The following is a 13,322-nucleotide window of genomic DNA, read 5'->3' on the forward strand; positions in this document are numbered from 1 at the left end:
TGTGGAAACCTAAGTAAATATGTTGGGATTTTTCAGGTGCAGACAGAATTTCAGGTGCAGACAGAAACAGGCCGGGTTTACAATAGTAAATCAGGGCCAATATGTACTATGTTTTTAGATTTACCTCAGCTCCTGTAGCCACTTCTTCAGCAGCCCCAGACATCACTCCCAGAGTGTAAAAAGAGAAGACACAGAGCTCTCTTGTACACACTGCTGGCTGCAGGATATAAGATAATAGATACAGAAAAAAGATCAATAGGAAAACAAAAAGGTAAGCTGTGCAAGATATCTGATAATCACATTTTCAGACCAAAATTTACCAACCTTGAGCATAGATGCATTCTGGAAGACATGCTGTTCATCACACACTACACAATACTCATTCAGAGTGGGTAGACGCTGTTCTGCATACTTCATTATCTATGAAAGGGAAACAACCACGAGGCCAAAGAATCAACATTGAAAAATGTAAGAAGTACTGAAAAGCAAATAATAATTATCATCATTATAATGTTAGAAATGCTAAAAATGCTAAATAAAACACTTGAAATACTCCAGACAGCTTATAATATCTGCTGGAAACTCACCTGCACCAAAAAGCCATACTCCAGAGTAGGTACTGTCTTACAATGCCCACTGACCTGCAGGAAGTGATCGGATTAATATTAAAGCACATTGAGAATGTCTATACAGTGTCCCAAGCCACCATCAAGTGGTTCCAATGGGTAATACAATGCACATATTTACACATTATAAGGCAGCTGCAGTTATATTATAGACCAATGTCCATACTATGAAGCATTCGGTAAAATGAAGAAACGATCCTGTTGCGGCACTCACTCGTGTGGCAGAAATGGATGTCACCAGCCGATGGTAAGTAAAGGCATACTTTATTTTCAACATAAAACCCGTTGAGAAGGGACACGCTCCCCTCTTCCTCAGGTCCAATCCCAAAGGATTGGACGTAGACCGTTTTGCCAAACGGGAGGATCCAGGCAGCACACCATGACCATTGACCCACACCAGTTGGGCTCCTGAAGCGGCTATAGATGTTATGCTCTCAGCATAACATCACCAGGTGAGCACACTCTTTTCTGTGAGCACCTTACCCCCCTGTTGGTTGGGAGTAACGGCACAGAGACGAGCGCATTGTCCCTCTTTTGTTTTTCATATTCCACTGTAATGTCCATACTATAACATAGACTAGTGTCCATATTATATACCAGTGTTTCCCAACCTTTTTTGGTTTGGGGAAACCCCCCCCACCCCTGCGCCGCCGTGATTCACAGGGGGGGGGGGGATTTAAAAAAAATTTGCCTGCTGGAGCCCACGGAACACCAAGGTTCCGAGGAACCCCAGTTAGGAATCACTGCTATATACAGTATACTAGGAGCGGTAACTACCTAACTTGTATAAAGTTTATTCGTACTTTCCCATGTACTTTCTGTGTACTGTGTACTTTCCTGTGTTCTCAAAAGATGATGACTTAACTTCCATTCAATTTGTCAATACATATTGGAATCGACCTGGGACATACTAAATGTCAGTTTATACCATGTACTTTGTAAGCATTTAAAGGAATACTCCAACAAAAGTTAACTGATCCCCTATCCCCAGGATAGGGGATAAGTAGCTGATCTGACCGCTGGGACCCCCTGCGATCTCCCGGATCTCCCACTGTAGAGCGTGCGTCATCTGGATTCATTTCTATAGGAGTGCCGATGATGCCCAAGTGCTGAGCTCCCATAGAGATGAATTTTGAGGCGGGTTCTTTCCTAAGATCGCGGGGGGTCTGGCCGTTGGGGCTACTGTCTGGTTCCTGTGGATAGGGGATAAGTAAATTTTTGCCATAGTTCTAAACCAGATGTTTAGTATTTAACTTACATCAACACAAGCCTTGTGTAGCTTTTTACCTGGCTGGAATCAAACATATAACCCTGCCATTACACTAATACAAATTCTTACCTGGTATGTTGTCTAGCTTCTCATTCTGTGATCAGACTAATTATTCTAATATAATAGATTCTTGAGTATATCCTCAGCAATTATAAATAGAAAGAATACTCTAGCAGACATTCTTTTTCTCTCTAATTTAATCACTGGTTAATTAAACTGTAGAATATCCAGGTTGGTTTCCTTATAAAGCCTGTTGCATATCTTACCTGTGTTGTGGTTGTGTGACTCCCATACAGTTCTGACTTAGGGTTTCGTAGAGTACAAGAGACTGATCTATTCATGAGACGGGGGACACGGAGATCTGTCCCTGCAAGACCACTTCTAAGATCTGATCCTGTCAAACTACTCCTGACAGCAGAATCCTGGACCCCAGGAAAACTGGGAGACCTGAAATAGATTTGCACTGAGAGGAAGGCAGAGGCAATCAAAGTACCCATAGAGAAATATTCAAAGGACAAATGGTCTAACTATAACAAGTATGGACATTCTTGAAGATCAAAAAATAGTTCAGATAATTCATTTTAATTTCATTTTCTGAGTTATAGAGTATGTGCAACTGGCATAAACATTCAACCGGCAAATTAGATAAACAAGAAGGTCCATTTCCTAACAAAAAGTTATTTAAAAAATGTAGGGCAAAGGACTGCAGGTAAAGTAGGGAATTTCAATAGATTTTCACCAATTTGTTGAAGCAGCGCTTCTATATGACCCAGCCCCTTGTAACGCTGTTTAATAAATCTGTCATATTCTTAGACTGCTTAGTGAAATATATTAGTGAAATTTAGAATTCTTACTTGGGTACTGGAGAGAATATGCTTAGTCCAGCCCGAAATCTTTTTATGCTACCACTGACTCTAAGCCACCGCAACCTTCTTTCCTGTTGTGAACGTAAAACTTCATTACTGAGATACCGCCATTGATGAGACGAGAAGAGGGACAAGATCCTGCAAAGAGAAAAAAAAATTTCACCAGATGAAGAAAAATCAAGGATGCAGAGAGCATAAGTTGGAAAGTAAAAATGTGTAATAACAAACATAAATGGGATAAAGAAATGTAAAGAGAGAAAACTAGAATGGGGAGGAAGGATGAAAGAAATTCATATCAAACTCATATTATCAATGGTTTATCCTTAAACTTTCATGCTTTTGCCTTTCATCTCAGCCTCATACTTACTTCTTTAACTGAATTCCTAATCCAAAATCATCTCTGTTTGATGGTTGAAATACATCAATGGTAGGCTCTGTAGGGAATAAAGGGTACAAAGAGCAATTTAAATAGGGCTAAGGAGTATATGAAGGTCTTGATTGAAGATTATGTCAAATATACACACTTGGTATATGAATAAAATGTTTCAAATGTGCTGTCATTCTTTAAAGGGGTACTTTGCAATCTTTCATGCAGCACCCTGCTATCATCAGCCTCCGGAGCAAACATCGCTCAGGGTCTGATGAATCACGATCACGGTGCCGGAGTATCGTGATGTCACGCTCCGCCCCTTCATTGCAGCCTATTTGGAGGAGATAACGGCTGTCACGCCCCCTCCTATAGGCTTGCATTGAGGGGCGGAGCGTGATGTCACATTGGGCGGAGCCGCATCATCACATACACCAGCCCCATGATCGTGATTCATCACACATGGAGAGATGTTTGCTCCGGAGGCTGATAATAGCGGGGTGCTGCATGAAAGATTGTAAGGGTCCCCAGTGGCAGGACCCCTGCGATCAGGCATCTTATCCCCTATCCTTTGGATAGGGGATCAGATGTCTTAGGGCCGGAATTCCGCTTTAATATTTGTTATAATCTTGTATATTGTCCATCACACTTGATACAGCTCTACACTGCACAAAGCTATATCCATCAAATGAATGCAGCATGAATGTTCCTATTCAAATGTCTGGCGATCTGTGTGAAAAGCAACCTGTCTGATCTGATGTCATGTCCTTGTTTTTTATGCCTTACAGTATATACAGATTTTGGCATAAAAATCACTCTCTTTGGTCAAATAAATGTGTCAGCTTTTCTTATTTTTATTTATTTATTTAATTTAATTTATTTATATAGTGCCTACAGATTCCGCAGCGCTTACAATTATGGGGTACAAAGAAAGACAAGTATCAGACATAATATTACACAATAACTATTCAAACAAGAGGTGTGGGGATATGTTGAGGATAAGTTAACCCCTTAAGGACCCAGCCCAAATATACCTTAAGGACCCGGCCATTTTTTGAACATCTGACCACTGTCACTTTAAACATTAATAACTCTGGGATGCTTTTACCTTTCATTCTGATTCCGAGATTGTTTTTTCGTGACATATTCTACTTTATGTTAGTGGTAAAATTTTGTCGATACTTGCATCATTTCTTGGTGAAAAATTCCAAAATTTGATGAAAAAAATGAAAATTTTGCATTTTTTTTAACTTTGAAGCTCTCTGCTTGTAAGGAAAATGGATATTCCAAATAAATTATACATTGATTCACATATACAATATGTCTACTTTATGTTTGCATCATAAAATTGACGTGTTTTTACTTTTGGAAGACATCAGAGGGCTTCAAAGTTCAGCAGCAATTTTCCAATTTTTCACAAAATTTTCAAAATCGGAATTTTTCAGGGACCAGTTCAGTTTTGAAGTGGATTTGAAGGGCCTTCATATTAGAAATACCCCACAAATGACCCCATTATAAAAACTGCACCCCTCAAAGTATTCAAAATGACATTCAGTAAGTGTGTTAACCCTTTAGGTGTTTCACAGGAATAGCAGCAAAGTGAAGGAGAAAATTCAAAATCTTCATTTTTTACACTCGCATGTTCTTGTAGACCCAGTTTTTGAATTTTTACAAGGGGTAATAGATGAAAAATCCCCCCAAAATGTGTAACCCAATTTCTCTCGAGTAAGGAAATACCTCATATGTGTATGTCAAGTGTTCGGCGGGTGCACTAGAGGGCTCAGAAGGGAAGGAGCGACAATAGGATTTTGGAGAGGGAATTTTGCTGAAATGGTTTTTGGGGGGCATGTCACATTTAGGAAGCCCCTATGGTGCCAGAACAGCAGAAAACCCCAACATGGCATACCATTTTGGAAACTAGACCCCTCAAGGCACGTAACAAGGGGTCCAGTGAGCCTTAACACCCCACAGGTGTTTGACGACTTTTCGTTAAAGTCGGATGTGTAAATGAAAAAAAAATTTTTTTCACTAAAGTGCAGTTTTTCCCCCAAATTTACCATTTTTACAAAGGGTAATGGGAGAAAATGCCCCCCCAAATTTGTAACCCCATCTCTTCTGAGTATGGAAATACCCCATGTTAGGATGTAAAATGCTTTGCGGGCAAACTACAATGCTCAGAAGAGAAGGAGTCACATTTGGCTTTTTGAAAGCAACTTTTGCTGAAATGGTTTTTTGGGGGCATGTCGCATTTAGGAAGCCCCTGTGGTGCCAGAACAGCAAAAAATACCCACATGGCATACTATTTTGGAAACTACACCCCTCAAGGAACGTAACAAGGGGTCCGCTGAGCCTTAACACCCCACAGGTTTTTGACGACTTTTCGTTAAAGTTGGATGTGTAAATGAAAATTTTTTTTTTTTTTACTAAAATGCAGTTTTTCCCCAAAATTTTACATTTTTACAAGGGGTAATAGGAGAAAATGACCCCCAAAATGTGTAACCCCATTTCTTCTGAGTATGGAAATACCCCATGTTAGGACGTAAAATGCTCTGCTGGCGAACTACAAGCTCAGAAGAGGAGGAGCGCCATTGAGCTTTTGGAAAGAGAATTAGTTTGGAATGGTAGTCAGGGGCCATGTGCGTTTACAAAGCCCCCCGTGGTGCCAGAACAGTGGAACCCCCCACATGTGACCCCATTTTGGAAACTACACCCCTCACAGAATTTAATAAGGGGTGCAGTGAGTATTTACACCCCACAGAACTTTGGAACAGTGGGCTGTGCAAATGAAAAAGTTTATTTTTCATTTTTACGGACCACTGTTCCAAAAATCTGTCAGACATCTGTGGGGCGTAAATTCTCAATGTACCCCTTATTACATTACGTGAGGGGTGTAGTTTCCAAAATGGGGTCACATGTGTCGGGGGTCCATTGTTCTGGCACTATGGGGGCTTTGTAAACACATGTGGCCTTCAATTCCGGACAAATTTTCTCTACAAAATCCCAATGGCGCTCCTTCTCTTCTGAGCATTGTAGTTCGCCCGCAGAGCACTTTAAATTTACATATGGGGTATGTTCTTACTCAGAAGAGATGGGTTTACAAATTTCACTAAAGTGCAGTTTTTCCCCCAAATTTACCATTTTTACAAAGGGTAATGGGAGAAAATGCCCCCCCAAATTTGTAACCCCATCTCTTCTGAGTATGGAAATACCCCATGTTAGGATGTAAAATGCTTTGCGGGCAAACTACAATGCTCAGAAGAGAAGGAGTCACATTTGGCTTTTTGAAAGCAACTTTTGCTGAAATGGTTTTTTGGGGGCATGTCGCATTTAGGAAGCCCCTGTGGTGCCAGAACAGCAAAAAATACCCACATGGCATACTATTTTGGAAACTACACCCCTCAAGGAACGTAACAAGGGGTCCGCTGAGCCTTAACACCCCACAGGTTTTTGACGACTTTTCGTTAAAGTTGGATGTGTAAATGAAAATTTTTTTTTTTTTTACTAAAATGCAGTTTTTCCCCAAAATTTTACATTTTTACAAGGGGTAATAGGAGAAAATGACCCCCAAAATGTGTAACCCCATTTCTTCTGAGTATGGAAATACCCCATGTTAGGACGTAAAATGCTCTGCTGGCGAACTACAAGCTCAGAAGAGGAGGAGCGCCATTGAGCTTTTGGAAAGAGAATTAGTTTGGAATGGTAGTCAGGGGCCATGTGCGTTTACAAAGCCCCCCGTGGTGCCAGAACAGTGGAACCCCCCACATGTGACCCCATTTTGGAAACTACACCCCTCACAGAATTTAATAAGGGGTGCAGTGAGTATTTACACCCCACAGAACTTTGGAACAGTGGGCTGTGCAAATGAAAAAGTTTATTTTTCATTTTTACGGACCACTGTTCCAAAAATCTGTCAGACATCTGTGGGGCGTAAATTCTCAATGTACCCCTTATTACATTACGTGAGGGGTGTAGTTTCCAAAATGGGGTCACATGTGTCGGGGGTCCATTGTTCTGGCACTATGGGGGCTTTGTAAACACATGTGGCCTTCAATTCCGGACAAATTTTCTCTACAAAATCCCAATGGCGCTCCTTCTCTTCTGAGCATTGTAGTTCGCCCGCAGAGCACTTTAAATTTACATATGGGGTATGTTCTTACTCAGAAGAGATGGGTTTACAAATTTGGGGGGGCTTTTTTCCTATTTCAGGATGTGAAAATGAAAAATTTAGGGTAACACCAGCATTTTAGTGAAAAAATATAATTTTTTTCATTTTCCCATCCAACTTTAATGAAAATTCGTCAAACACCTGTGGGGTGTTCAGGCTCACTATACCCCTTGTCACGTTCGGTGAGGGGTGTAGTTTCCAAAATGGGGTCACATGTGGGTATTTTTTTTTTTTTGCGTTTGTCAGAACCGCTGTAAAATCAGCCACCCCTGTGCAAATCACCAATTTAGGCCTCAAATGTACATGGTGCACTCTCACTCCTGAGCCTTGTTGTGTGCCCGCAGAGCATTTTACGCCCACATCTGGGGTATTTCTGTACTCAGGAGAAATTGCGTTACAAATTTTGGGTTTTTTTTTCCTTTTACCGCTTGTGGAAATAAAAAGTATGGGGCAACACCAGCATGTTAGTGTAAAAAAATAAAAAAAATTTACACTTACAGGCTGGTGTAGCCCCCAACTTTTCCTTTTCACAAGCGGTAAAAGGAAAAAAAGCCCCCCAAAATTTGTAGTGTAATTTCTCCCGAGTACGGAAATACCCCATATGTGGCCCTAAACTGTTGCCTTGAAATACGACAGGGCTCCGAAGTAAGAGAGCACCATGCGCATTTGAGGACTAAATTAGGGATTGCATAGGGGTGGACATAGGGGTATTCTACGCCAGTGATTCCCAAACAGGGTGCCTCCAGCTGTTGCTAAACTCCCAGCATGCCTGGACAGTCAGTGGCTGTCCAGAAATGCTGGGAGTTGTTGTTTTGCAACAGCTGGAGGCTCCGTTTTGGAAACCCTGCCGTACAAGACGTTTTAAATTGTTTATTGGGGGGGGGGGGGGGCAGTGTAAGGGCTGTATATGTAGTGTTTTACCCTTTATTAGGTGTTAGTGTAGTGTAGTGTTTTTAGGGTACATTCACACTGGCAGGTTACGGTGAATTTCCCGCTAGGAGTTTGCACTGCGGCAAAGAATTTGCCGCAGCCCAAACTTGAAGCAGGAAATTTACTGTAAACCCGCCTATGTGAATGTACCCTGTACGTTCACAAGGGGGGGCAAACCTCCAGCTGTTTCAAAACTACAACTCCCAGCATGTACTGACAGACCGTGCATGCTGGGAGTTGTAGTTTTGCAACAGCTGGAGGCACACTGGTTGGAAAACCTTCAGTTAGGTTCTGTTACCTAACTCAATATTTTCCAACCAGTGTGCCTCCAGCTGTTGCAAAACTACAACTCCCAGCATGTACTAATCACCGAAGGGCATGCTGGGAGATGTAGTTATGCAATAGCTGGAGGTACCCAACTACAACTCCCTGCATGCCGAGACAGCTGTTTGCTTTCTGGGCATGCTGGGAATTGCAGTTTTGCAACATCTGGAGAGCTACAGTTTTTAGACCACAGCACAGTGATCTCCAAACTGTGGACCTCCAGATGTTGCAAAACTACAACTCCCAGCATGTCCAGACAACAAACAGCTATGTGGGCATGCTAGGAGTTGTAGTTTTGCAACATCTGGAGGGATATAGTTTAGAGACCACTGTATAATGGTCTCAAACTGTATCCCTCCAGCTGTTGCAAAACTACATATTCCAGCATGCCCAAACAGCTGTCTGGGCATGCTGGGAGTTGTAGTTTTGCAACATCTGGAGGGCTACAGTTAGAGACCACGGTCTCAGACTGTAACCCTCCAGATCTACTTACCGGCTTCCGTAGGATCCCGGCAGCCGTCCTCTTCAGACGCACGTGACGTCGCCCGCCGATCAACGTCGCCGCAGCCTCCGGACGGGTAAGTGGACGTCGGCGCCCGGTCCCCTTCGGTTCCCCGTTGTGCCCCGCCTATTGTGGGAGGGCAGGACGGGGAAAACGAAAGTTAACCCCCCCGCCCCCGGTCTGCTATTGGTCGTCGCCTCTGACGATCAATAGCAGACCAATAGCAGGGATAGGAGGGGTGGCAACCCTGCCACCTCACTCCTATGCCTACAGGGGGATCGTGGGTGTCTTAGACAACCGCGATCCCCCTTCTATTCCGGGTCACCGGGTCACAATAGACCCGTATGACCCGGAATCGGCGCAAATCGCAAGTGTGAATTCACTTGCGATTTGCGCCGATCGCCGACGGGGGGGGGGTCTGATGACCCCCCTGGGCATTTGCACGGGGTGCCTGCTGATTGATATCAGCAGTCACCCCGGCCCGGTCCCCGCCCGGCGCGCGGCGGGGACCGAAATTCCCACGGGCGTATGGATACGCCCTGGGTCCTTAAGTACCAGGACGTCAAGGCGTATCCATACGCCCTAGGTCCTTAAGTGGTTAAGGCCAATTAGAGAATGTTATAGGCATGTCTGAAGAGATGTGTTTTTAGGCAACATTTGAAATTATGGATGTTGTTGTTGAGTCTGAGGGATTGAGGGATAGCATTCCAGAGAACCGGTGCAGCACGAGTGAAGTCTTGTAGACGGGAGTGAGAAGTTCGGATTATAGAAGATGTTAGTGTGAGATCATTAGCAGATCGGAGAGAACGTGTAGTGTCACGAAGCGAGACGTGCAGGTGGAAGGGTTATTTATAAAATCCCTATTTGTCTGCACTAGACCGAAAATAAGGATAAATAATCCCTCTTACACCACCCCAATTTAACGATATCGCTGCCACCACCTGTCAATTTCAAGCCGACAGGAAGCTATCAATCCAATCTGGATATGCTACAATTCCCAAATATAATCTACTATCCCCAGTAGTATATAAAAATAGGGAAAAGATTAATCCAAATCTATAATGTAGCTGAAGTAAATTTAAGACTATAACTTTAATCTATTCAAGGACAATGTACGTCCGTTTTACCAGACATAAGGCGATACTTAATAAATGAATGATTTATTATGAAAGAAAAATATTCACAGTACATATAAAAATAGATGTTAACAAGACAAAGTTTCACCATACAGAAAATAAAATAAAAGGGAAAAAACATAGAGTCCTTACTTACAAAAGTTAGAGTTCTATCCCATGGGGGTCTGGTAGGAAATGGCGTCTGGCATCCAAAATTAGATCTCGTCCCCCATGCAAGCGCCCCTAGTCCCCCCCAGGTCTGCAGTTTTATATCCTGCTATGGACAGGTGACACCTCTATGTTCAGCCCCTGGGCAGGACAAGGAGGAGAGATAGATTCTGCCCCCTTCCTCCTGATAACCTTATGCCCAAAGAATAGGAAATTACCCCTAACTGTTATCATGGGTCAGGCACCCACATCATTTTGTTATATTTGGGTTCTCCATCAAATCCTCTTTCTAGGGGTACCTGACATGACCCCCTTATTGTGTATGATTTACCCAGCGCATACAGTTCGGGCAGGGATCAATACACAAGGATCATGTGAGGACTCATTTTAAAGGTAGTATCATGGAGAATCTAACCGTATATAATAGGGACGCACTTCCCTAACCCCCATATTTAATATTGAAAAATATAGGATTTTCCAATTGGGTCAACTTCATACATCTCTTTCATCTATTGACACCCAGGCTGGTGCCTTGCTGGCTAAAATGGTGTTACCTTTCCTGTCATAGAGCAGCTGTGTTAATGAACCCCCTGCTAGGATTAGTCACACCTATACCCAGGCTGGATAGACATGTAGGCTCCATGGTGCCCTGATCAAAACAGAATTAATTGCCCCCCACTGGCCACTGGAAGCTATCGCTCAGATTGTCGTGTTCCTGACAGTTAGACCAAACAGAAGGGGTTCTTTGAAATGTTAAGTAATGCAGATAGGTGTGTAATGGAATTAAAAGTGTGCATACCGATGAAATTTGGCAGACCATGTTCCTCCAGTAATGAATGACAAGCAATCACAATGCAACATGAATACATATTTTGCCATGGTATATGACACTGTCTGAAGAGATGTGTTTTTAGGCTACGTTTGAAATTATGGATGTTGTTGTTGAGTCTGAGAGATTGAGGGATAGCATTCCAGAGAACCGATGCAGCACGAGTGAAGTCTTGGAGATGGGAGTGAGAAGTTTGGATTATAGAAGATGTTAGTGTGAGAGATAATTAGCAGATCGGAGAGAACGTGTAGGATGGTAGACAGAGATGAGAGAGGAGATGTAGGGAGGTGCAGCATTGTGGAGAGCTTTGTGTGTGAGACTGAGGATTTTGGACTGTATTCTGAACTGAATAATGTAGTGTAGTGACTGGCACAGGGAGGAGGCATCGGTGTAGCGGCTGGAGAGGAAGATGAGTCTGGCTGCGGCATTAAGGATGGACTGGAGAGGAGAGAGTTTGGAGAAAGGAAGGCCTGTTAGTAAAGAGTTAGAGTAGTCGAGGCGGGAGTGAATCAAAGCAATAATGAGAGTTTTAGCAGTTTCAGTAGTGAGAAACGGGCGGATTCTGGAAATGTTTTTGAGATGCAGGTGACAAGAACGTGAAAGGGACTGAATATGGGGAGTGAAAGACAGATTAGAGTCAAGTATAACTTCAAGACAGCGAGCCTGCTGCCCGGAAGTTATGGTAGTACCACATACCGAGATGGAAATGTCAGGGTTAGGCACAGTATCAGTTGATGGAGAAAAAACAAGAAGTTCTGTTTTAGAAAGATTTAGTTTCAGATATAAAGAGGACATGATGTCTGAGACGGCAGAGAGACAGTCACTGGTATTCTGTAGGAGTGCAGGGGTGATGTTGGAGGAAGAGGTATAGAGTTGGGTGTCATCAGCATAGAGATGGTACTGGAAACCAAATCTACTGATTGTTTTTCCAATAGGGGATGTGTAGAGTGAAAAGAGTAGAGGACCCAGGATTGATCCCTGGGGAACCACGACAGCAAGGGGAAGAGGAGAAGAAGTAGAGCCAGAAAACGAGACGCTAAAGGAGCAGCCAGAGAGATAGGAGGAAAACCAGGCGATAGCAGAGTCCTTGTGACCGATGGAGCGGAGACTACTGAGGAGGAATTGGTGATCCACAGTGTCAAAAGCCGCAGACAGGTCCAAGAGAATCAGTAAAGAGAAATTGCCATTTGATTTGGCCCTCAGAAGATCGTTAGTGACTTTGGTTAGGGCCGTTTCTGTGGAGTGAAGAGAGCGGAAACCAGACTGTAAGGGGTCAAGAAGAGAGTTCTCGGAGAGATAGCGGATAAGGCGGGAGTTTGGAGATAAAGGGGAGATTTGAGACGGGTTGATAGTTGGCTGCACAGGACGGGTCCAGAGATGGTTTCTTACACCGTGGTCCATCAGTGGTCTATCAGCATACAATATTAATAAGTTGAAACCATTATATGTTAAGCCCAAACTAGAAACATCTTAATTGGTTCCAAAGGCCATGATATGTGAATGGGATTGTGTAGTGTACTTGGCTATTTCTGTCACTCTCACTGATGGTAAATGGAGCAGCAGAGATCATGGAGTTAGCAGGGACCAACTCGGAGACCTCAGGGGTTCTCTTGTTCAGTGGGGTTCCAATCTCAGACCAGAGCAGAAGACCCCAGGAGACGGCGGGAGCCAGGTGAAGGGACCTCTGGCCGCCATGCTGGATGATGGGATCGCCGGCATCCCGGCATTGATCACGGCATCTGAGGGGTTAATAGCGGACATCCGCGCGATGATGTATACTACAGAGGAAGTTCTTTTCTTTTAGAATTTCCTTTTTGTCTGACAACATGCTCTCTGCTGACCCCTCTGTCCATGTCAGGAACTGTCCAGAGCAAGAGAGGTTTGCTATGGGGATTTGCTCCTACTCTGGACAACTCCTAAAATGGACAGAGGTGTCAGCAGAGAAAATGTTGTCAGACAGAAAGGAAACTCAAAAAGAAAAGAACTTCCTCTGTAGTATATCGCAGCTGATAAGTACTGAAAAGATTTGGATTTTTTAATAGAAATAATTTACAAATCTGTTTAACTTTCTGGCACCGGTTGATTTAAAAGAAAATGTTTTCCAGTGGAGTACCCCTTTAACATACACAACTGTTTCTAGGTGTTGTTGTCATGTTGTCA

General features: G+C 43.2%; 1 protein-coding gene and 1 long non-coding RNA gene across 5 annotated transcripts in view; one reads left to right on the plus strand and one right to left on the minus strand.

Annotated features, from left to right (window-relative positions):
- The window catches only part of LOC130368719 (uncharacterized), a 160,573-nt gene that overhangs the window by 126,215 nt on the left and 21,036 nt on the right, over positions 1-13,322 (plus strand). The gene's annotated exons all lie outside the window — the stretch shown is intronic.
- PARP6 (poly(ADP-ribose) polymerase family member 6) overlaps positions 1-13,322 on the minus strand; it is a 158,665-nt gene that overhangs the window by 43,424 nt on the left and 101,919 nt on the right. For all 4 annotated transcript variants that reach the window (XM_056572785.1, XM_056572786.1, XM_056572784.1 and 1 more), the window contains 6 exons: positions 3,130-3,196; positions 2,751-2,900; positions 2,163-2,343; positions 588-641; positions 325-420; positions 125-217 (listed from right to left, as the gene is read on the minus strand). In XM_056572785.1, coding sequence (XP_056428760.1) covers positions 125-217; positions 325-420; positions 588-641; positions 2,163-2,343; positions 2,751-2,900; positions 3,130-3,196 — 641 coding nt within the window. The remainder of the gene's footprint in view (positions 1-124; positions 218-324; positions 421-587; positions 642-2,162; positions 2,344-2,750; positions 2,901-3,129; positions 3,197-13,322) is intronic.

The sequence above is a fragment of the Hyla sarda genome, chromosome 4 (genome assembly GCF_029499605.1).
Source record: "Hyla sarda isolate aHylSar1 chromosome 4, aHylSar1.hap1, whole genome shotgun sequence".
Classification (NCBI taxonomy): Eukaryota; Metazoa; Chordata; class Amphibia; order Anura; family Hylidae; genus Hyla; species Hyla sarda.